The sequence below is a fragment of the Amblyomma maculatum genome, chromosome 4, assembly GCF_055883805.1.
Source record: "Amblyomma maculatum isolate TAMU_Amacu chromosome 4, ASM5588380v1, whole genome shotgun sequence".
NCBI classification, from domain to species: Eukaryota; Metazoa; Arthropoda; class Arachnida; order Ixodida; family Ixodidae; genus Amblyomma; species Amblyomma maculatum.
This window is the reverse complement of record NC_139347.1, coordinates 168,310,380-168,333,761: the sequence shown is the minus strand read 5'-3', so window position 1 is coordinate 168,333,761 and position 23,382 is coordinate 168,310,380. Positions and strand designations below refer to the sequence as shown.

The 23,382-nt window shown below is 46.3% G+C and overlaps 1 protein-coding gene across 4 annotated transcripts in view; it reads right to left on the bottom strand.

The window, feature by feature from the left end:
• The window catches only part of LOC146193457 (neurotactin-like), a 34,557-nt gene that overhangs the window by 6,000 nt on the left and 5,175 nt on the right, over positions 1-23,382 (bottom strand). Inside the window, exons 1-7 of one of the 4 annotated variants that reach the window (XM_084602763.1) lie at positions 13,380-13,727; positions 12,247-12,288; positions 11,267-11,572; positions 9,362-10,379; positions 6,039-6,202; positions 4,351-4,499; positions 1,985-2,056 (exon numbers count right to left, since the gene is read on the bottom strand). In XM_084602763.1, coding sequence (XP_084458889.1) covers positions 1,985-2,056; positions 4,351-4,499; positions 6,039-6,202; positions 9,362-10,379; positions 11,267-11,571 — 1,708 coding nt within the window. In that variant the 5' untranslated portion in view covers position 11,572; positions 12,247-12,288; positions 13,380-13,727. Of the gene's footprint in view, positions 1-1,984; positions 2,057-4,350; positions 4,500-6,038; positions 6,203-9,361; positions 10,380-11,266; positions 11,573-12,246; positions 12,289-13,379; positions 13,728-23,382 lie in introns of those variants that run through there. The other 3 variants (XM_084602761.1, XM_084602762.1, XM_084602760.1) reach the window with 3 other exon arrangements.

Here is a 23,382-nt window from a genome sequence, read left to right as displayed (position 1 = left end):
GATATGTGCCGCGCGCGCGCCGCCCGCCCCGCTGGAAAGGAGGAAGCTGCACGCCCAGCAAAAAAAAAAAGCGCGCGCGCGCACGTGACGGCGCTCGGCCAATGAGAGGGTCGAACGACGAAGGAGAGCGCAGGAGAGGAGGCGGGCGGCAAACTTCACATGTTGGCGCTACTTTTAGTTTATTGAGGGGCTTTAAGCCAGAGTTGCCTAGCCGGGCGCTTGGCTAGTTCTTCCGTAAGCAATGTCAGTGTTTGCATAGAAGCGGACCATTCGGTTTGGAAACTTGCCTGCTGTTTGCCCGTGCACTGCAGGGGAGTATGCTGCTGCCACCTCAGTAGGCTCACATGCCCGGTCATTGCCACTGTTACTAGCATAGGCCTCTAATAGATTTGACGTGCCTTTTTTTCAGACTCAACTGCTAATTAGGTAGAACTTAAAAAATTGATATGTTGGACATCCTATCTGCTCAATTCCCAATAAAGATGGGCTAGCTTCAACACCTCTTATGGACTACCGTGCATTGTGGACGGGTGTTCTGCAAGGCAAGGTGCTTGTTGTGCTAGTGAGATGTGAGCGCTCAGTCTCTGGTATGGCGAATTAGTAAGAGCAAAAACAAGAATTTAGACACTTTTTTTTTTTTTTTTTTTCTGTGCTTCAGCCCTAGCTGCATACAGAGTACAGTCTGCAACTGTTCACTCACATATGCTGTTGAAAAACACATGTGCAGATTTTCTGCACATAACCTTCTCCATCCTACAACTGACATGCCTGTTCCAGTCTTTATTAAATGAGTGTGGCGCTTCCATAACACCTACTGACAGCAGTGCCGTGCCCTATCAACCTTGTCTTAACACTTTCCTGTTCGCGCCTATTCCCCTATCGATGGTTTCACGATTAAAATTTTCCCGCTTTCGAAGCGCTCCTTGATAAGTGGCCTCATCCAGTGGGAAATAGAGGAATCCTTCTTTCAGTTTTGCTTTCGATTTAATTTTCCCGCCGTGTCACGCCTGTCCAGATGGTCTCCGAAGTCAGGTGATCAACGCTTCTTGTTCCCAAAATCGCGCCGACATCGCCCACTCCTGCTGAGCGGAAACGGCGCGTTTCCGCGGAAGCTGAAGCATCAGAGAGCTCGTTTTTGGATGTGAACAGCAGCAGTGATGACTCGGAAGATGAATTCAGCTCTTCAGACTTTAGCACTGACAGCAAAACTGCGTCAAACCGACCCGGAACATCAACAGCCATGCCCCGATAAGTTCAGCTTTTGCTGCGCGCTGATCGGAAGAGATCACTGTTTTGAAAGTCACAACTGTTATCTGCAGGGTGACACTGTCTTTTGGGCAGTATTACTTGCTGCCGACAGCGCAGGGAGTCGTGCTTTTCGCTAGAGGACAGCCAAGGGTCGACTTTGACTACTGTTTTCTTTCCTAACTAAGCGAATACTGTACACAGAAAGCTAGAATTTGCTGCAATGTTGCATTGATCCCTGTTGTAAAAAACGCATATTTTGAAATTTCTTAATATTTTATTTGTATCAAGAAACTTTGATGCTTTTGCGTGTTTAACTGCCACTTTTTGCTGATAGTTCTTTTTTCATCACCCCCCCCCCCCCACCCCCCTACCCCATCGTTTGCTGCCACGGTAGTCACTGTTCAGCTTATTGCAGCACCCTCAGTTTGCTCTCATCACAACCTCTCCCTTTCACGGCAGCCACAGTCCGGGTTTTTACCGCATGGTAGCCACTTTACCGTCACACATTCCCCTGCTCTTGCCATAACACCCCTAAGCCACTAAAGACACCCGCTGTCTTTAACACTCTCTCCCTCTTCTGTCACCCTCTAAATGGGAGGGACTCCTCTGCCACCGGCCAGCAATAGGAGGTGGCCAGTTAAGCCAACTACGCTCACTACTACACTGACAATGGGCGATCTGCAAACAGGCAAAAGCAAATATGAAAGCACACAAATATGAAAGCCTGGGGACTTACCTATTACTACAGGAACTCGTGTGAAATTCTCAGCTGCCCACAGGTTGTAGACAAAATCCTTGATGAAGACACCTGAAATGGTGCACAAGAACAATTTTTGTCCTGCATGTTTAAGTATCTCACCCTGGCATTCGCGAATAAAACAGGAATCCAGAGAAAAAAGGTGTCCCATACATGTCCCACAGACATTCAGAATGAGAGATCAGATATCCCAGAGGAGTACAGAAATTATCCTGTGGTCATTGTACATGTGATCATTTATTTGGCCATCTGGAACTTGACCAAGCGATATCCCTTCCAAGTCTGCATGAAGCCTTTATAGAGTTTGAAACCAGCATGACAGCTGTTAGCTTAATAGTGTGATTATGTTTAGCTTGGTCACCTAGTACCTAGTAGGTGTATATACTTCTATGCCCCTAGCTGCTATGGCAAGTGGTGCTTACTAGCTGAGCAAGATATATCTCTTGATTGTAACTAAAAGTTGTAACAGAAATGAAAAAGAGAATTCTATACAACCGAAAATCTACCTTATGAGAAAAAGCATGTCAGTTCACATCATATACTAGTTGTACATTCCATGAACAATCACGGCAGGGCCCTTATAGTGATGCAGTTTACAGTTATATTCGTGGGCCAAGCAGGCATGTTTTTGTGCCAACATACTACTATATATATATAAAAAAAAACACCCTTACCGCAAGAATATGTGCCCAAATGTTGCACTTTTTTTAAAAGAAATAATTATGGTGGGTGTGCAAATAACTCACAGCCATTTTTTTTTTATTCTTCCCCGTTCGTTTCAATAACATATTCCAGGAAAACTACCCTTTGCAACGTACAATTTGAAGTTTTATATGGTGCACTGTTGAAGATACCTTCACGGTTTTTCATCGCATGACTACCGCTACAGTTGAAACTCGACTTAACGAAGTTGAAGGAAGCCGTGAATTATTTCATTAAATTGGGACTTAACGTTTCCGTTAAATCGAGTGAGGCATTTCTCGGTCCTATAATTTGGCAAATTCGATTATAAAGTGCGGCGGCACCCAAAAAGCTAGCACAGCATTGTACTTGCGAAGCCTTAATGATCCCAAAATGAAATGCGGCCAGTGAAAATGACCGGCGCAGCTAGCGCACAAGAAACAAAAATTGTTACTCATCAAGAAGAGCCCGAGAGGACTACAAATTTATTTTTCACGAAAAAAACCTGTGATCTTTGCCAGTGCACGCTTTGTGAGCAATGACCACACTGATTTCTCATAGGTCTGAAGTACTACATATAGCACTGTAGGCCTAACAAGCTGAGCTTGAGCTATTTCCCCATGCACTCAAAGGCATGGGGAAATATCCGAAGAAGCACAATGGCGAACGAACCACACGAAGCACGCCACAAAAAAGGCAACGAACAGCAACATCGCCCCTAGGAACGCTACATGAGACTTCTTTTTTTTTTTTTTTACCACTGGCTCTACCCGGAGAATTTAATTGAACACTACCACTTACGTTTTGCGCCGCGCAGTTTAAAAAAGAAGCGGGACGAAGGTGCCCCGCACTATTACCGTGGGCTCGCAATCAATAAATTTTAGGGTGCTCCCTGCAAAATAGACCAAAAACAGCCCCTTTTTCATCTTCACCTTCATTTTTTGAAAAAAGGTTCGTTAAATCGGGGCAGATCACGGAATTGATTTTGTTATTTCGAGTGAGTCAAAGCATTAGATCCTATGGGGGTCTGAGGAGCAATTACAATTCGTTAAATCGAGTTTTGACTGTATCACCACATGTTTCTGGCTCCTCAACATCCTCATAAATGAAGTCACCCATGTTTCCACTCATTGCACTCCAGACTGGTGCAACTTTGACATCAATGACAAGAAACATTGCATGCCATGAATTTCAAATCAACGAGTAGAAGAGTTCAGGTGAGGCTCTTCTTAGTCGTTCTATCGACATCACTTTGTGGTTTGCCATTGGCATTCACACAGTCATCTGAATATTAGCAATGCAAGCTGCGAGATGACAATGATAGCAGCAGGCAACTGCCATCATCTCGCAGCTCTCAAGTGCACGCAAGAGAATGAACAAGAAAGACACTACAAGGGCTTTTTGTCCATTATCTTGGGTGCACAGTGCTTTCAAAATGTTGTACCATTTAGCTCAAATGCCGGTCCTACTTTACAGTGCTTATGGCCATTGATTACTGGGGACACCGAAGAACAAAAACATTTTAAATAAAAATAAAATGCTGTGCTGAATGTAGACCACAGCAGCATAGTATGTACTGGAGTAGAAAGGGCATGCTTCATAATTCTCCTGCAAGCAATTCATAAACACACGTGATGCTGCTCAAGGTTCCCTGATTTTCTCACCGTCAACAACCACCAGGCTTGGAGCGGTCATTTCGTTCTTGCGTGGCAGCTGTGCAGACGCATCATCGAACCACGACACTGGCACAGCAGCCACCACCTCGTCAGCCGTCTTCTGCTCGAGGCAAGCAAGGCTGCTGCAGTTGACCCGACTGAAAAAAAAAAAAAAAAAGTTTAAGCTGGAGCACTCCAACTGTCTTTTACAGGAATGGCACACCACAGCCGCATTAACTGCAGGTATCTTCTGCGTCCACGTTTACGACACTTTCTGCTCTGCGAGTGTGGCTCTCAAGTTTTCACCGTATTAAATAGTTAATTATTAGGCAGTTATGCCTCCCGGTTCAAACTAGCAGCATTTCCTCAATTACTGGTAGCTCCAATACTCCCTTTCACGGTGAAGCAGCAGGGTCCCTTGAAGCACAACACAGAATGACAATATGCCGCTGATCATGAAACCAGCAGCTTAACAGCTTTCTTTACAGATTAACAGCCTTCCAAACATCAGGCCCTGCACATGACATCACTTTTTGGGCTACAAAACTACCAGCTTGTCACAACTTCCTAACAGGTTATCAGTCTTTCAAACCATCAGGTGTTGCATATCATAACATCACTGTTTCACATACCAAAAGCCCTTTAATGAAACGTGGCATGTAACTTGCCAACCTTGCTGCACTTATTACATATACAAGTGTAAGAAAATTATAATCTCGACAATAACAATAACTGACACTGCCTGAGGGCAGGTTCACTGTTAGGCGTACGGAAACACAGTGCCAAGCCTACTCGATGGAAAGATTGAATTAGTGAATGGGCCTGAAAAACTGCCACAAACTGTTTGCATCACAGCAATTTTATCTAGCCAACACCTATATGATGGCTGTTTGCATACAAGATGACACCCAAGAAAGAATGACAGCTTCCCCCGTTTTGTCAAGTGCTTTGCTTTGCGCGCACTGTCGGAAACTCTGAAGTTCTCCAAAGTCGTCAAGGTCACTGCTGCCCTTTTTGCAGTGTGATGCAGTAGCCGTAACACCTCCGTGAGACAGTCCTGTCGCAGTCCAGCTCGCAGTTTTTTTCAGAGCACTGGAAGCAGTAAATCTATGCACATGAAGTACATAGGCGTAGTGTTATAACAATGCAAATCCATTCCAAAAGAGGAAATAAACAGTTTTGGACGTGCTGCACAGCGTCCAAAGCGGCGTGACTGGCCAGTGTGCATGCCTGATCGAAGCCATGGGATGGCGTGAAGTTGAGAAAATTGAAATCGAAACTAAGAGACTGAGCTATGTTTCGAAAATGGCATACTGATTGTCGTCGTGCCTGCCATGACGCGCACAGAGTGCACGAGCACCACTGTTCTATGCTATTCAGGTTTGGAGAAGTCTATTTCAGTGATTCCTGGCTGCGCGGGTTCTATCTCAACGCGATCTACCGTCCGCATCAACTGGAGCTAGCTCGTCTATGTCCGATTTAATGAGTGCCTGATGCCATAGACTCACAAGGGCGGGCGTCCATTGGCTGAGACCGTGTTCCTAGTTCGAATTATTCAAATTAACAAGATTTTACTGTAGTAAGAACAGGCTTCTATTTGATAACTGTGGACATGAGATGACAGCAAACAAGCTGCAACAATGAAAAATGAAAGCATGGCTCAGGCAATGCAAGGCTGTTGCATGGCTCGCACTCACGCCAGGAACTCGAGGTTATTGCGCGCAGCCTCCTCGACCGTTTGGTTGGGGAAGTTGACAGAGGCGCCCGTAGCCCAGACCCTGCTCAGGAGGCCTTTGGTTGCTGCCGATGTTGCCAGCAGCAGTGCAGATGTGGCTCCAGCTCCATGGCCAAACACAGTCACCTGCCCCAAAGGAATACTTCTGCTCAACAACAACTCGCAAAGCTTCTGATGCGGCAGTTATTGCTGCATGCTGAAGTGTGTCATGCAGGGCCACAGTATCTAGAACAAACGTATATGTGTGTCCTTTTCCTTCCACAACTGTTATGGCACTTGAGTAAGGTGCACTAGTTTCAAAAGTCCATTTCGTTATCTCTTCCTGTCATCTACTCCAGTGGGACGGCAAGCCAAAGGCACTCTGTAGTGAGTGCTGATGCAGCAATAATTTAGAGCATTTCAGCACACTGATTATGAGAATGATGACACCGATTACAGGAAGCGGCCAATATGTGGGGGAAGCCATGCATGGTCCGTGAATAGCAAGGATGCATACAAAAATTTTCACCATCACTAAAATTTACGGGTGTGATTTTACTGCACAAGGCATCATGGTGGTTTTTCAAATAGAATGACACCAAGGGGTTTATCCTTGGTGCGCAGACTATGTTAAATGAAGGTTATTCCAAAGCAAAGAAAAAGCTGAGTGCAAGTATACAACACTCATGATTATGATTAAAGCCTAAGAGCAGCTCTGGGCTCTGCTAAGGTAGTTTACAGAATGACAAATCAAAGAGACCTCATATTAACTGGTCAGGACTGCTCAGAACATGCAGGGTGATGAAGTTCAACTCTTTCAAGGTGCAATCCCTATTCAGCTTTTCAGTTCAGTTCAGTTCAGTCGTTCAGTCGTGTCCGACTCTTCGTGACCCTATGGACCATTTCACGCCACACTTTCCATTATCTCACTATCTTCCTCACATCACATAACTTCATCTTTTCACCTGTACTAAAAATGTTTTCTTCTCAAACATTCACGCATGCCTAAAGAAAAGCCAGTTTACACACAGTGTCTACTGTAAGTGTTTTACAGGCAAGTGCCCTACTGTGGAACAGTGATGGTGGTGAAGTTGCAACACGTGATGGGGCATGAGGCAACACACACATCTGGTAGTCAGAGCGAGAGTGGCAAGGAATCATGAATGGGGTGCCAACTGCTCAAGCTCGAGTTCCAGGAGAGGCCAATGAGCGATAAACAAGCAAATTAGAGAAGGTTTCAGACTACACAGATAACCTCATTATCAAGGTGGTGATGGTCTGAGGAAAGTGTGCCTGGCTCAACGATGTCGTATGACAGAAGGAGTATGCACCTACTTCATGCTTACTACGCCCTGAGTAGAATCCTCAAATGCTTCGTAATAAGCTAAGAAAGTGCAGGTTCTTTGCCACAGTATTATTACGTTAAATCACTTGCTACTCATTGATAAAAGGACGTTGCTAACAGGAATGCATGTGAAAAAACTTGGGGAACATATGGCTAAACGTAACCATGGTTTTAGAAAGTATGGTAAATTCCAGCCTAGCGAAACCAATTCAGAGCTGTTCAGGGTCGCCTATGCTAATCTGCAGTATTTTTTTTGTTTCCCAAGGTTAATTAATTAGTGATGACTAATTAGGATTTTTAAAATTATTGCCCTGAGGAAGAAAGTCACAATGAAGAAGTTGTACACAGCCTCAAAAAACAACTGAATTGTTTCCATCACGCTATGTCTTACGCAGCTCTATTTATAGGTCTTCAAGAAATGCTGTCACATGACCAGCTAGCTTGATGGAAACTACATAGCTAGCAGTTTACCAAAAGATCTACAACCTTTGCATTAACACATGTACTCTCAAAGTAGTAATTAAAATGATTTAACTAGTCTTTACTAATTAACGTTCCTAAACGAAAAAAAAAAAAAGCTAGATTAGTAAAGGCGACTCTGAACAGCTTTGAACTGGTTTCACTAGGCTTGGCTCCCTGCAATTTATAAAACCTTGGTTACATTCATTGGGTCAATGTGGACATGACATACGGTCACCTGACATTACACACCCCGCAGATCCGACAGTGCCTAGTCATGCCCGCTGCCACCTTCCAGGAGAAAACTCGCAATTTTTCGCTCACAATGCCGAGATCTACTACAAAGCTGGTGCTGTGTTTTCCACCAGATGGCAGCCCTCAAGCTGTTGCATTAATAGAGAGATAGGGAGGGACAATATGATTTTAGTGGTGGGTACGCAGCTAGGTAAGTCAGATGCACACCATAAAAGTGAACATGCCTGCTGCAATAAAATTTCTGCCTCAACAAAGTAACTGACAAAGAACAAGGATTAAATTTCGGAGCAAGGCTGCACTACACCTAACCCTTTTGCAAGTATGCAGTAGATTTTATTATATTTTGCATGTTCAAGTATGCTTACAGTTCGATACCTTGTTTGTTTTTGCACCGAACAGCTGCTAAAATCCGTTTCAACTTTCAACGACAACGCTAGCATTTCTTGCGGAATTGGGATGAATGCACAGGTAACGTGCACATACTGATGGGCGTTTGACTGCCTGCAATGGTTTTGTCAATGCCTCAGGCTATGTGCATGCAATCGACGCCCTTTGCTGCGAGGTGGCTTTTGATTGGCACAGTTTCTTGCCAGCTCCATTGATGATGATGTGACAGAAATAAGTCATTCCTTTATTAAAGTTAAGTTGCTCTGTGCAGGCTAACACACTGACCTCTTTCCATCTTAGTAGTGAAAATGCCTAGTAAAAGTGCTGCTGTGCTGGCGGAATCTCAGAAGAGCGACATGTACCACATGCGTCACAAAATGTTCCAAGAAAGAATCAGACCAACTACATTTTCCCTATGCTGTCCAAAGCATCGTTCTGAGATGGGTGTGACATGGAATATTACAATACGGCAATGCAAGCGTGCCTGCTACTTCGAGGGCCAAAGTGCTTCTAAGAATTGCGGTTTCAGTGTGAACTCTATCAGGCTAAAAGCGGGCACTTTTGTTAACTGTGTAGAAAAATGCATTTTGATAGCCAGTGATAGCAATTTCAGTAGTCACTAGCATTTTTGATAGTAGTGGATGTAGGTATTACATGTTCATTGTTCGAGATTCCTAGGGCCAATAATACACCACTGAACTGATTTCAAAATGGGAGGAGAACACACCAAGAGATTTTTCGAAAGAAACATTACTCATGAATTGTACAACAGTTCATGAGCAATGAACTGTCTAACAGTAATATGAAGACATTCATGAAACTCAATCTATGTGAAGTGTGAACTGAGGGTATCTCGTCACCTTGTTGGGATCCCCGTTGAACTGGCGTATGTTGCGCTGCACCCACTGGAGCACGGCCACTTGGTCCAGGAAGCCATAGTTGCCAGACGTAGGCGGCCTTACACCTTTGGAAAGCAGCTCCAGGGCCAAGAAGCCAAATGCATTGCGCCGGTACTCAAACGTAACCACCACCGCATCGTGGACACGCGCAAGCCCAGGACTGGGCTCCAGGAAGATGTCCTCCTCTGCCAGGCCCATGAACGACCCTCCAGGTACCACCACCAGGACAGGGCGAAGACCCTTCTTGGACATGGAAGGTGTGTACACATTCAGGTACAGGCAGTCTTCACTCGTGTTGAAATGCACGCCTGGCATCTTCTTTTGTGGGCATCGGGGTGCAAACTTGTGCACCTGTTTTGTCCCAGACCAACACTCACTGATCCTCTGGAAGGCTCTTGGAGGCTTCCAGCGGCGCTCACCAACAGGCGGAAGAGCGTATGGAATGCCGCGGAAAACGAATGCACCCTCTTCTATGTGGCCCTCTACTAGACCACAGTCTGTGGCAGCCACTGGGATGTTCCAGTCATCATCATCATAGCCGAACCCTCCGCCAGAGAGTGCTGTTCCGACGAGGATTATGGTGACCAAGACCAAGACGCCTACAGCTGCCCCAACAAGGACATAGCGTTTGCGCCGGTACAAAGCGAGGCGCTCACGCAATGGCAGCTTCTCGGGTACACTCTCGTCGGCCTGTTTCTCATCTGGCTTGGCAGCAGTGTCTGAGTCACCAATGGGGATAGTGATGTCGGTGGAACTGGAAGACGACTTGACATTCTGGCCATCACCGTCGTTCTTGCCCTGCTCTATGCTGCCATCACCATTAGCGGAGGGGTCCTTGCTGTCCTTGTGATTTTCGCCACCAGTGTGGTTTTCGTCTTTTTTGCCCTGGTTCTCATCAGGGGTCTCTTTCTCACTCATCTCCGTCTCATCGGAGCGGTGCTTGCCGAAGTTAGGTGTGAAGCTGCCCTTCTTGAACAACCTGGGAAAACCAACATAATAGCTATGAGTGTTCCAAACTGTCAGTACATTATATACTTTTTCATCTGCAGACAAGTCCAGAACTGCAACAATAAATCTGAAACAGATTTATTAAACCATGAATACATATATAGAGTTTATATGTAAATTTATGGACATCCTAATAGATGTGTAGCAACGACAAATATAGCTGGCAAATTAGTGGCACTCTGACTTTTTAAAGTAATTTATTTTGTGGGTCGGCCATAATGAATGGCATGCCTATGTACCATGCTAGACTGTTTATCTGGTGCATTAAAAGACAGCTTATAGTAAGGTGTAAAACCATACCATTTTTTATACTGACCTGAAGATAGAAAAAGAGTTTGCTGGAGTGCTCACAGTAGCCATTTAAACAAGCCGTTAAAAACAATGAAAAAAAAAAATCCTAACTGGATTACCCTCACCGTTCTATCATAATAAAATGTGCCACTGCATTTTTTCCTTTAACTCTTTTACTTCCTGACAGTACATTGGAAAAAAGCTACAGACATAAGGATTGAATGCCAACAGTGGGAAAGATGCGATTGCCTTTAAAGGTCCTATTGCTCAATATAATGAGAGTGCACGCATTTTACGCATCCTGCTGCTCCAATATGGAGGTCGCTACATGGACACACCACCAGACATGTATACATGTACTAACATATGTCTATGGGATGCAGCTATAGCAAACAAAATTAACTTTGTTGCACTCAGCTGCACTGTGCAATTGAGCCCCATGCATCTACTCCAACTTGGTTGCAAAAGCAGAGCTAAAACTATATTTCCCAGTGTTCTAGTGTACCATCAACTTTTAACTATGAGTGTGCAATGCTGCTGACTTGTGTTTGAAGCCAATGGACTCACCTTGCCCAAAAACGAGTCTTAGGTGTCTCTGGCAGATCCGGCAAAGGTTCAACCTTCACGACATCCTCCTCGACTGTTTCCAGCTCCTCTAGCTCCTTTGGCTGCTTCTGTGGGGCAGAGTCGGCACTTGCAGGCTTTGTCTCACCAGTAATGGGTACACCATCGATGGGCTTCAACTCGTCAGTCGAGCCAAATCCAGCCACCAGCTCATCGAAGCTTTTCCCTTTCTGGGCGGTGACAGCTGCCTCTGCTGGGGACGCGGCAGCGGTCTCGGGGTGCTCCGTTCCTTCAACTTCAATCGTCATCCTGCGGACACGACCCACACATTTGTGCCACGTCAACAGCTTCCTCCCGTCTCGTTTTGCACTTACGCAAGAGGTTCACATGTGCGTATGCACTGTACTGCACGAACATCATTCACGGCAGTGGAGACTCACTTTCTTTGGGCCATTTTCAGTGTAAGTAACAATAATTCTCGCAGCCTGCCATTTTTCGGATTAAAGCCAGAACATGCACTGAGCGCGGTTGTGTATGTCCGGAATAAAGGCACCTACGAATCACCTTAACAAAGGCATAAATAACTTGCCATTCTCACCATGACAACAGATGACCAAAGGTCTTCAATTCCAAGTTTTACGGTGTACAGTTGAGAAAGAAGATGCCTTTGAGAGTATACTCTCATTAATTCAAACTTCAAGGGATCAGAGATTTTTGTCTGAATTATCAGAAGCTTGAATTCTCAGAGCTACATTATTGTGGCTTAACATGATCTTGCTGGAATGTTTGAATTGTCACTTCCCCTGTTCTGCATATGTTTTCCTCGGTGCAAAGCAAAACTTTTGTATTACATCTGTAATGCCTGTAATGCCCCTGTAATGACTGTAATGCCCCTGCAGCAAATGTAGGTATATGCATGCATGAATAGAAAAATAAAGAAAGGAATAAAAAGTAAGTAAACAAATAAATAATACTTAACTCACACTGCAGCAAATTTAATTGATGACAAAATAGGCAATGGCCACCTGCGGCACAAAAGATGAATATTTTCACAGTTCACTCGCACTGTACTGCAAGTCATTGGGAATATCGACGCAGACGAAGCATAACTGCTCCAAAATAGGCCTGCCCTCACAGGTGGTGTTGTCCATGTAAGGATGGCTTAACCACATAAACAATGCGAGCAGCTCATTATGAGTGCGCATTCTGGGAGACAGGAAAAACATACTTGTGGGCAGCACACGCACTTTGAACACTGCTAGCACCGCCACTCTTATTGTGCTTGGTACGCAGCATGCACTCAAGCATGAAGATGCAGTGGACTGTAATGAAGGCTACTTTTGTCAAATGAGTCGTTTGAGGTAGTCTGAGCTTGCGTCACTCAACACAACGTGTAAAGAACAAAAGTAACTAATTTTAGTTATAAAAATATACTGCTAATTTATTATGTCAAAACAGTTTCTGCACACGAAAATTTTTGTTGGTGTCATAGTTCTGTACACCTCAAATTGAACCACATCGGGATTCTAATGTTGGTTCCAAATGAAAATTTTGTCTAGTCCAAAAACTGACGATTCTTGATTCCGCGCGTACACTTTACAGGGCAGCCATCAAAACTTTTTGACAATTGCAGCACCGACTGGCCCCCACCGCGAGGGAGAAAACGCGCAACAAAACGTCTGCAGTGAGTGCATACCCCTTCAACAGATGCAGTTGATATAACAACCATGTTCGAGCAACGCTTCGGCTAAGTTTCGGTTCACGTTCGCATCGCCCCGGTAGTCACGGCCAATTTTCCCGCCCCACACCAGTAGTTACTGCTCTACTTGCGAGCGTGCAAGTTGCAGTCGGGTCGCCGTCACGCGCACGGTCAACGCGAATCACCAAACCGCCGCTTTCGCTTTCAGAAGCATCCCGCGCTGCGCATGGCCGCCCAGCGGCGTGCGCGCGCTGGGTCAGGTTCGTCGAAAAAGAAAGTTTAAAGAGAAACGTGCAAAAGTTCCGACGCCCCGGCACGCCTGCGCGCGCGAGTTCACGCGCCAGCAGCTGTCACACGGGTGGCGCTCGACCGGCTCCCGCGCGTCACATTTCGTGACCGCCACAGCCGTCTACGTACGTGCTGTGTAAGCGGCGGCAGCAGAGGCCCAGTTCCGGATGGTCCGTGCCGCACGAGCTGTGCCCGTTTCAGATCTCGCGAGCGCTTCCGGCACTCCCCGTACGCGTGCTTACTCTTCAGGTGAATGAAAATCGCCTCTGAATGGTACAGTTACAGCTATAGTGCTCTAGTTACAGCCCTGCTCGCTGTGCGCGCCTGCAGTGTGCGCGCTGTCGCCAGTATCGCACCAAATTTTGCCGGCGCGCACAACGTGCCTATCACCAGAGCCACAAATTGAGACGCTGAAGAGCAATATGGTCAACTGTTAAGACCAAGTGGCTGCCACGCTTCATAACGCGCTCGCGAGGTCGCCGACAGCTGCTCATCCTGGACGTGCCACGTGGTGCCGCCCATTCTCACCAGCTGGCGGCGGCACGCGCGATCGCACGTTCCCTTTAACAGTGGACCGTACTATAATGCCCAGTACCACGCGAACTGTCGGTGCATGCAGTTGATGGCCAAGTTTGAAGGCGGGCAAAACGCTTCAGCGGCAATCCCCAACGCGAAACTAATTATTTTATAATTAAGATACGAAACACAATTCCATATGAACGAAAGATAAAGCTACATCACATTATACCGATGGTGCATTTCTTATCAGTGGGCGTTTTCGGTTAGTATACGGCTGGAATTGCCGCCGTGGTTTCACCGCGCCTCAAAATTTCGAGGGGACACACTCATGCTTAAGAGTACGCAGAATATCGAAAAATCGCTCCAAAATCGTGTCTTCCACAGTCCTTATCGCAGTGCGATGCAGTAGTCGTGGCGCCGCTTCACAAACGGCCCCGTCGCGTTTTGAGGATGTTTCGCCGCAGACGGAAGGACGACGCGGTGAAGCATCCTCAAGCCACGACGGGTCGGCGTACAAGAGCCGAGGAGGTATTGCATTCCAGAGAGAGAGAAATACGCGACGGCGTGACGCCATCCCGAAGCAATCGATGAGAGACACGCCAAGCAGCGCGCCTGATCCTAGCCGCGAAATGGCACGAGGTTGGAAAGCGAAACTATGCGAGTGAACTGTATTTCGGAAACATTGTCGCTGTGCCTGCCATGACACACAAGAACTGTGCGGGAACCAATTTTTCGAGCAATTCAAGTTCGGGGGATCAATTCCGGTGATCGCTGGCTGCGTGGGTCGCACTTCGACGCGCCGTCCCCGCCCATGTCGGAATAAATGAGCGTCACACGTCATAAACAAACATCGGGCCCCACTACTGGTTCGAACTTTCCGAATTAACCAAACTTTGCAAAAAAAAAAAAAAAATAGTTTAGGAATAAAGCGTACGCGTGCAGCGGCCTTGTCCTTTCCTCGACGTTTCCAGGACGTGTTAGAACCGCAGGTGCCGCGTCTGCCACGGTACAGCGGTCGAAAATGATCGCGGCATTGGCACACGTTCGCATTCTTCGCCGACGTGTTTATCGCCACTTGTTGACTGCGTCGTACCGCAACGCTACGGCGTGATGCTGCACCACGTGGGGTTTCCAACACTGGCTCAAAACTGCCAGCAAAGCAACGCTTTCTTGCAAGGCCGAACTAGCATTACCGCACAAGCTGGCTGTCGAATACACGAAATAAGAGCCAGGCAACTGATGGAACAGTTGTGAAATTGCATGCTGCGATCAGCGAACCCTATCTGAAACCCCGCGATGACTGGCCGCCAGCGCAGAGAAACAAAAAAATACAGCAATTTCCGAATATTCTGAGGTTCAAATAGGTTTAAGATGTTAAATGCGCGTTTCCTTTTTTTGTCTTTGGAACAGTGCGCAAGACCTTTGCGTACGCGCGCGAGCAAACACACACACACACACACACACACACACACACACACACACACACACACACACACACACACACACACACACACACACACACACACACACACACACACACACACACACACACACACACACACACACACACACACACACACACACACACACACACACACACACACACAGTTAAATAATGTAAAACTGATTTCCTTTTCCCTTCTCGCGCAGTTACGGCTTTGGTTTCAGACTCCAAGCGACGCATGGAGGAAGGAAAGAACTTAGGAGAGGCCCTGACGTCATTTTTTTGAAGCCGGCGCGGCCGTTCCGCGACCGGACTTCCAACGTCTGTCCTCCTCCGCATTTTCTTTCTCACGTAGCTAGGGCCCTTAGCAACGCTGTTGCTAGTGGCCCGAGTTCTCATAGCAACAGCGTCGCCGTTGCTAATGGCCCGACTTGGCAGGTGTTGACGGTGTTAACTTGGCTAACCCTAAATTTTGACGTCACTTCCGCCACACTTTCTTCAATGCATTGGGAATGACAAGGGCCCCTCCAAAGTTGTTTCCTTCCTCCATGAAGTGACGGCTGTGACGTCATAGGCGTTTAGCACAGCGCGATCCGCCACCGCGTGTCGCGAGGGCGCACGGCGATGTGGGCATGCGCAATGGTGGATCATGGTAACGGATCGCGCTTTGCTAAAACTCTCTATTAGTAAAGCGTTAGAAAAAACGAAGTTCGACCGAAACAAAAATGTTACCTCACTGCAATGTTTCGGTGCTACCTGGGAATAATTCCTGACAACGAACATGACCAAATGAGCGTCGATCGGTGAAGTTCATCCCCACGGGTTACGGCACGCAGTTCCGCAAGCCCCAGGAATGGCGTTCGGTTCCGGTCGCGACACTCGCATCTGACGAAACTGTCAGCCTGACTGCGGTGCCGAGGGCAGCTACTTCCTGTTTTCGGACCGACTCCCTCGCCGTTGCGACCTTTGGACGGCACCGAATGAAATCGCTTCCCTCGCGCGATGTCTCATGACACACATCGCGGCAAAACGACAGGGAGGCATACGGCGTGCATCTGAGGCAGTCTCGCGGCGATAGCTGACCCTCCAAGCTCACAAAGGTGAAAGAAACCTTTACCCGAACAGGCAGAAAACTGTTGTCTTTTAAGCGCTAACCGCACGAGGCGACAATTCGCGGTGACACGCCGCGGGGCCGAGGGCCGCCAAAGCATTGCCGTTCGCTGTCGCTCAGGTTCTGGGTTTTTAGAAAATTTCGCGTGTCAGGGGCAGCCAATCGCAGAAGGCTTTGGGGTACTGAACTTCCCGTTATTATTATTATTTTTTTTTTTTGCCAGTGAAGTTAATTTTTCCTAGTCCGGCTTGAGTGAGGAACCTGCAGACGCTCACTACCGTCTGATTCGTGCGCATCGAGATTGATAGGATAGTAAAGGAAAAGAAAGAAGAAGAAGAAGAAGAAAGGAGCGGAAGAAAGTCACTGCTTGCAATGCAAGTCAGCATCACAGCATAGCAGAGCACCGCTGCGCTGTGTCTCTATAAAATACGATGGGTTACGAGACATTTCATCAGTGTTTTATCGACGAACGACGAGGCGGCGGTAACAGAGCGATGCTGAAAACGCACCTCTCTGTCGCCGAGCCCCGTCGCTTCGCTGCATGCATGTGGCAACACCTTCGGTCGATATAACCAATTTTCAAAACACTGTCTGAGGTTTAACAACTCGCGAACAGTATTTTGCACAACGAACGTCCGCATGGGTTTCGAAGGGTCATCCAACGTAGACAATCACCCAAAGGAAAGTGGACTACTTTCGACCACCTGCGATTCTTTACCGCGCATCGACATGGCACATCACACAGGTGCCTTTAGCTCTGTCGAAATGTGGCGGTCACGTGACCCAGGCGCCACGAGTGGTACACATGTATGCGAGGCAGCTTTCCGTGGGCATATTTCCCTGCTGCCAAATACACGAATGGCAGGTTTCCATGCTGCCACTGTGCGTCCAGAAAACGCGACCACGTCCTTATCTTCAGTCTTCGAGCGCCCTGTTCCGGCGCGTTGAGCCTTCTATCTCCGTGGCCCAGTGCCTCATCGAACACGAGGGGGAAAGCAGCAAGAAATGGGAGTGGGGAGTGGAGCAAGCAAAGGGGGACGATGAGGCAAACGCGATCGGAATTCGAGGCGTCGGGGAGCGTGAGAAACAACCGCTCCACAAAGAGGATGAGGGCGGCCTCGCACACGACTCCCCTCTCTCCCGCCGAGCGACAACAAAGCTTCGCTCGCCTCCCTATTCTTCCCTCTGTTCCTTTCATATTTCTATTTTGGCTGTGGCTAAAGGTACGTCGGACGGACCCGATCAATGGTCTTAAAGGTACGTCCGACGGACCCGGTGCGTTTTTCTTCGGGATCCGTCCTACGGATCCGGGAAATATTTTTCAGAGGTACGGCGGACGGACCCGATCGGTAGGGTTCTTCCGACGGACCCAACGCATTTTTCTCCGATATGGGCCTTGGGATCCGTCGGGAAAGCCGGACTCAGATGTGGTTGTAGCAACAACATGGTAGCCATATGTAGCCAAATCGAAGTTGGTATGAGGTGTACGCATGCGAGGTGTAAGAAGTACGTACTACATACTGCATGCGTGAAATGTGAAATTACAAAGAATAGTACAGTGGCAAGAATAGTGCCTAGAATGGGTGATATACTACGTGATGTCATGATGATAGGTTTACGTGAGTTGGACCGCGGCAGGGTGGCAAGCACGACCAGAGCGCAAGCGCATGTAATCGCGGTGTTGACGGCCAGCCCGCGGCCCGCACGCCCGCTCATTTGGTCCTCGTTATTATGTGGATTAACGTCTACGACGGTCGTTATGTAATTATGTAGTTTTGATTCTTCAAAGTTTCCTCACTTCCATCTGTGATGAGATTCGTCACGTAACGCATCGCTTTCTGCTCGCATTGAGGTTTGATGCTGCAAGTTCTACGTAGTACAAGCGGCGCTGAAAAAGCTGGGCACCGCCGGCGTGTCTCTAGCCCAAGCATCGCGTCATTCGTGTTTGTTGTACAACTGGAGGCGTGGTTTGTGCTTACCGTGAGATGCTGTGATTACGGATTACGTCCTACTAGAGTGCTGTGTGAGACTACGAAGAGTGCTGTGATGAGTGCGCCGATGTCCGGACGGACATCAGTGTGTCCGTTTATGATCGGCGATGTTGCACGTGCATGTCAGTGTTTATTAGGTGCAGTGGTAATTTATTTACACGCGCTGTGCAACAATCAGACGAAAATAAGTCATCGACAATTTGTTAGCCTGTACTACAGAGCTCAAAACTCGGAAAATGGGAATGCACGATGCAGTTTTCGCATGTTGGAGTGGACCGAAAAATAAGTGCCCAGCCCACACCGCCGGGATGCGTATTACTACAGGTGAAATGGTTCAGGTTTCTGTAAAATAGCTGCCTGGCACAGCACCTTTCTAAATGTTCAGGCTTTGTACTATTGTTGAAGGCCACTTTATCATTAATAAAGGAACGAATATGCTTTATGTGTTAATGACTAATGCTTTTTCAACATATTATGTTCATTTTTTTTTTTTCGTTTTTCCTTAGTTTCCTTTGTTTTTCATGCTAGACAAACACAAATAGTACACTTTTAAACTTGTCAGTCCAAAGCTGAACATGAATATCTGCCATGCATGTGACAGCTTTAATGCTAGAAAGGTTGACATGTATAGCATGTACGTACACGCTGCGACATCTTAGTGGCACGTTAGGCTACTTGCCCCAAGGTCGTGATGTTTAATACCAGTGATGGCAGTCGCACTTTGGTGCAGGTGAAATGCAAATGCTTCTGTTTTCTGCAAGATGTCAATTCAAAGTACAAAGCCCAGGCAGTCAAATTAGTCTGGAGCTCTCCACTACGGTATTCTTCATAGCTACATATGTCACTTTAGGATGTGAAACCCTACATGCCACAGGTAGGCTGCATTGTTTTTTAGATTTTGTAACCTCTCATCTATGTTTTGCAACATTTGGCTAATTTTAGTTCCCAAACAGTTGCTAAAGATGAAACCGAAGCAGTTCTTGGCATGGTTTGCTGCTTAGATTAATTTGCTAATTGCAGTTCTTTGAAACTTGCATCAATGCTGGACAGTTCAAATAGCAAGCAGTTGAATTACAGAAATGATCTGGATCATGCATTTCAGTTCTGACAAGTGGAAAGTAACGGTCCCCTCCTTGCATGCATAGGTGCCTTTAGACAAATACATACTCGGGTGTGTGATTGTGACGCATATCAAGGGTCAACAGAAGGCCATGTGGAGCCAGTGTGATATTCTTCATGAAGGCTAAAGTAAAATTGTACAACAGCTGCTGTACCACGCAGAAAAAAAATTGATCATTTAGTGTATGATTAACTGACCATGAATAGCATCTTACTCAGAGTATGATGTGATATATATCTGGTTTAGCATCCCAAAATAATTACGGCTATGAGGAACACAATAGTTGAGGGCTCCGGTATAATTTCGACCATATGGGGTTCTTTTACATGCACTGACACCGCACGGTGCATGACGGCCTATTGTTTCGCCTCTATTAAAATGTCCCTGCTGTGGCTGGAACCAAATCTGCATCTTTGGGTTCAGCAGCCAAGCACTCTAACTACTGAGCCAGCACAACGGGGCCAAGTATCAAAATGCATGCCATTACATTTCTTTCTAGCCTGTGGTTTTCTTCACAGAACTAATGTATACAAGGAAAAGTAAACAGCAAGAAAACACTAGTTTTATTGCACATTATATTCACATTTCAGCAAACATTCTCTAGGAAAAAATTTCTCATAATGTTTTCATGGAAACCATGAACAAAACAAAACAATGCACTTACTCCACTCGAATTATTAATGGGCAAGGTTGCATCTATGCTACTACACTGTGCTTATCACAAAACCACAAGCCCCATCTGCTTTGGCCAATCACTTGATGGAACTAACGGAGACAGATGTCGCACACCACAGACTGGTCGTCTCGCAACATATCTCTGCATATGTTGCATTTCAATTTCATGCCTTTCCACTTAGTTTCAACTGTTGCCAGCATTACTAGTCACCCATCTTTTCTGAAATTCCTTTTTACGCTGTTGGGATCAGCATCCTTGTTAACGATGGTCTCTGGCATTTTAGATGCTATCATTTTCACATCTTCCTCATCTGGAAGAACGAAGGAAATGACAAGCTTTGAGCAGACAAAAAATTAGGGAGACTCCTAATCTCCACCTGTAAGGGTATGGTGTGCCAGCGTTAATGGTTCTTGTCTGCAGATCCCACTGTGGATTCTCGTTAATTTACATGCCCTTTGCTACAAACATTACTACTAATTCCTTAATTCATGTCTCTGTTATCTCAGATATACTCATTAGCATACGGTCGTAGGCTGCCCTGTTAGGTGATAGACAACCTGGCATAGACCTCTGTAAGCCTCAACCTTTCTTAATTGGAGCTGAAACGTTGAAGCTGAAATATTTCAAATATAACTTTGTAAGCTTGGCTTAACAGCTCCTGCCATGTCGTGTGGCCTCGTGACATTTGGCTCGTGGCACTTTTGGCTTGTGCACAGGGGTCATCTGTTAAACACTGGTTAACATGCATGAAAAATACATTTTCACACAAACTGGTGGCAAATGGTCAAGTAAGTGGTGCACTGCAGATTCTGAAATGTATACCTATATTCATGCAAGGATCGCATCATCACATAACATGATCAAGAGTTCTATCAGTACCTGTAGTTACATAGCATTTCAATGCCCATTAAAGGACCACCTCAGACAATGGTTGTTGTTATCTCAAGACCTGTTCTAACAGCGTACTGACGCCATTCCACTGAGCGATGGACATGTATATGCATACCCTAGATAGCTGATGATTGTGGATCTAATTTATTTCTATGACTTCCAAGGAGTTCCTGTCGTCAGAAACTTTATGAAATCGGGAAAGTAGTCTTGAAAGGTGATGAAAAGAAATAACCAGGTTACCTTGACGCAATGCTAAATTACAGAGGGTGAATATGCTGCATGAAGATACCAAGAAGCTTGTACAAAGAAAAGTGAGAGTGAAATGGCAGGATTTTTGAAACATTGAAATAAACTACAAACTATACTTGTCAAACCTGTCATTAAGGAATGGAAATCATGCAGTAATCAAAAACACAACATGGAGGACATTTTAGGTCATCTTCACAAAACACATACCCAAACCTCACACACAGCTTCATACTTATGAAAGAGGACAAACCAATATGCAAGGAGTGTGGAGATGAACTAACAATAAACCATATCTTACACATGCGCCAGAGTCGAGAAAAGAGGAAACATTTTGTACAATTTCCAACAGATCCATTTCCATCCCAGCATGATCCTAGGAGAGACGTGCAAATTTCCTGCATTTTTGGTTTCCTAAAATGTTCCTAAACAAGCTACATCCTAAAGAACATTTTAGTCATTACACACAAAATAAATACATTAAACCTTGTTCTTGGTGCATGGCAGCATTAGTCGCTTAGGCACCATAAAAATCAACACAATGCTGTAAGGTATACCTTGGTTAGCTATGTTATATGAGACAAGCTTTCGGCCTGGTGTGGTCCTTATTCACATGACAGCGCTGTCATGAGGGCCTATGTCCCAGCGATCGGAAAGTGACCTATTCCAATAATTTTACAAACTGAAGGTGATTGTACAGATTTCTAAAGACTGGAGTGCTCAACTGTTTTATCAACGTCCGCCTGCTTTGACAGCCTGGAGTGAAACTGTTGAAGAGAATACATTTTTGAACATTTAACGCGTTTCTGAAGGCGTTGCTTTCAATTACGGGGCCAACAAAAAGCAGGTGAATGTCAAACGCCGCCTAGATAGGCTTTCTAGCAAGACAGCGGTGTAGCGTGGAAAATCGCTCCGCCGATCCATCGCTGGCGCCGCTGACTTGAAAGGCGAACTGTTCAAACTTATATAGCTACTGACCACACCTGAAACACTGAATTGCGCATGATCAAGGCAGAATTTCTCTAACACTGAGCACTGGTAGCTATCGATTTCGCGCCCAATATTGTGAAAATCTGTCCTCTCTTCGATCATTGATACGTCCACGGTTGAACATTTATGCGCCTCGGGGTAGGCCAGCCGTGGGAACATGGATGCGTGCTTGTAGCAACGATCGCTTGCATGGTACACTCTGCAAAATTCCAAGAGTCAGCTTCTTCAACGAAATGTGCAGCGCACATTTTCTACCGCGTACCTAAGCCCGGCGATGCATGCATATCGATCCCGATCGTTTCAAAGCTGCGCGGCCGTTCAGTCGGGTCACGCTAACCTCGAGCATGCGGGGGTTTAAACTACATGTACGCAAACTTCAGCGACAAGAAAAAGATGCAGCCTAAGCACTTTAGTCTAGTAATCCCCTATATACCAAAGAACATTGCTGTTCACAGGGAATTCGGATCATTCACGCTTCCGGCTTTCCGGTTGTGCACTCTTGCGGTGCGGTGCAGTAGGTCTTCACCTCGACGAGTCGATGTGCAGGCCTCTAGTAGATTCGGCATGTCTTCTGCCACGGCTCTGAGGTAGAATTTAAACGAAGAATTTAGCTAAAAACATCCTGTTTTCTCGGTCTGCATGTGAGGAACGAGCATAATGCCATTTCACATACATACTTTGGACTGCCGAATGTTCAGCTGCACGACGAGGTGTGTGTGTGTTGTGCCGGCGCTAGATCTTCAGAGGTCGATGCAGGACCTAAGACAGCGTAAATGCTAGGAATAGCTCGCTTGCATTACGGGCAGATCGAGGTGATAGTTTAGTGCGAAGCGAAAGCTGCTCGTGAATGTGCGTATCTCGATGCCAGCTGGTGGAGCTGGTGCAGTACGTAGCATATCGCCTGCAGCTATGTGCTTGACAGCGATGTTTGCCGTACACAACCCTAAGTGAAGACCGTGATCTATGTTAGAACGGATGCACTCTTCGTAGCACCTCATCGAGAGTCGCGGCTAGCTGATATCATAGAGGATGAGATCCATTCACGCGCAGCAAGCGGAATGGGGCCGCGTTCGACGTGCATATAGCCATGAGCCTGTATATCGACGTCCGCCGTATCTTTACGAGAATCGAATGGATCCGTCGG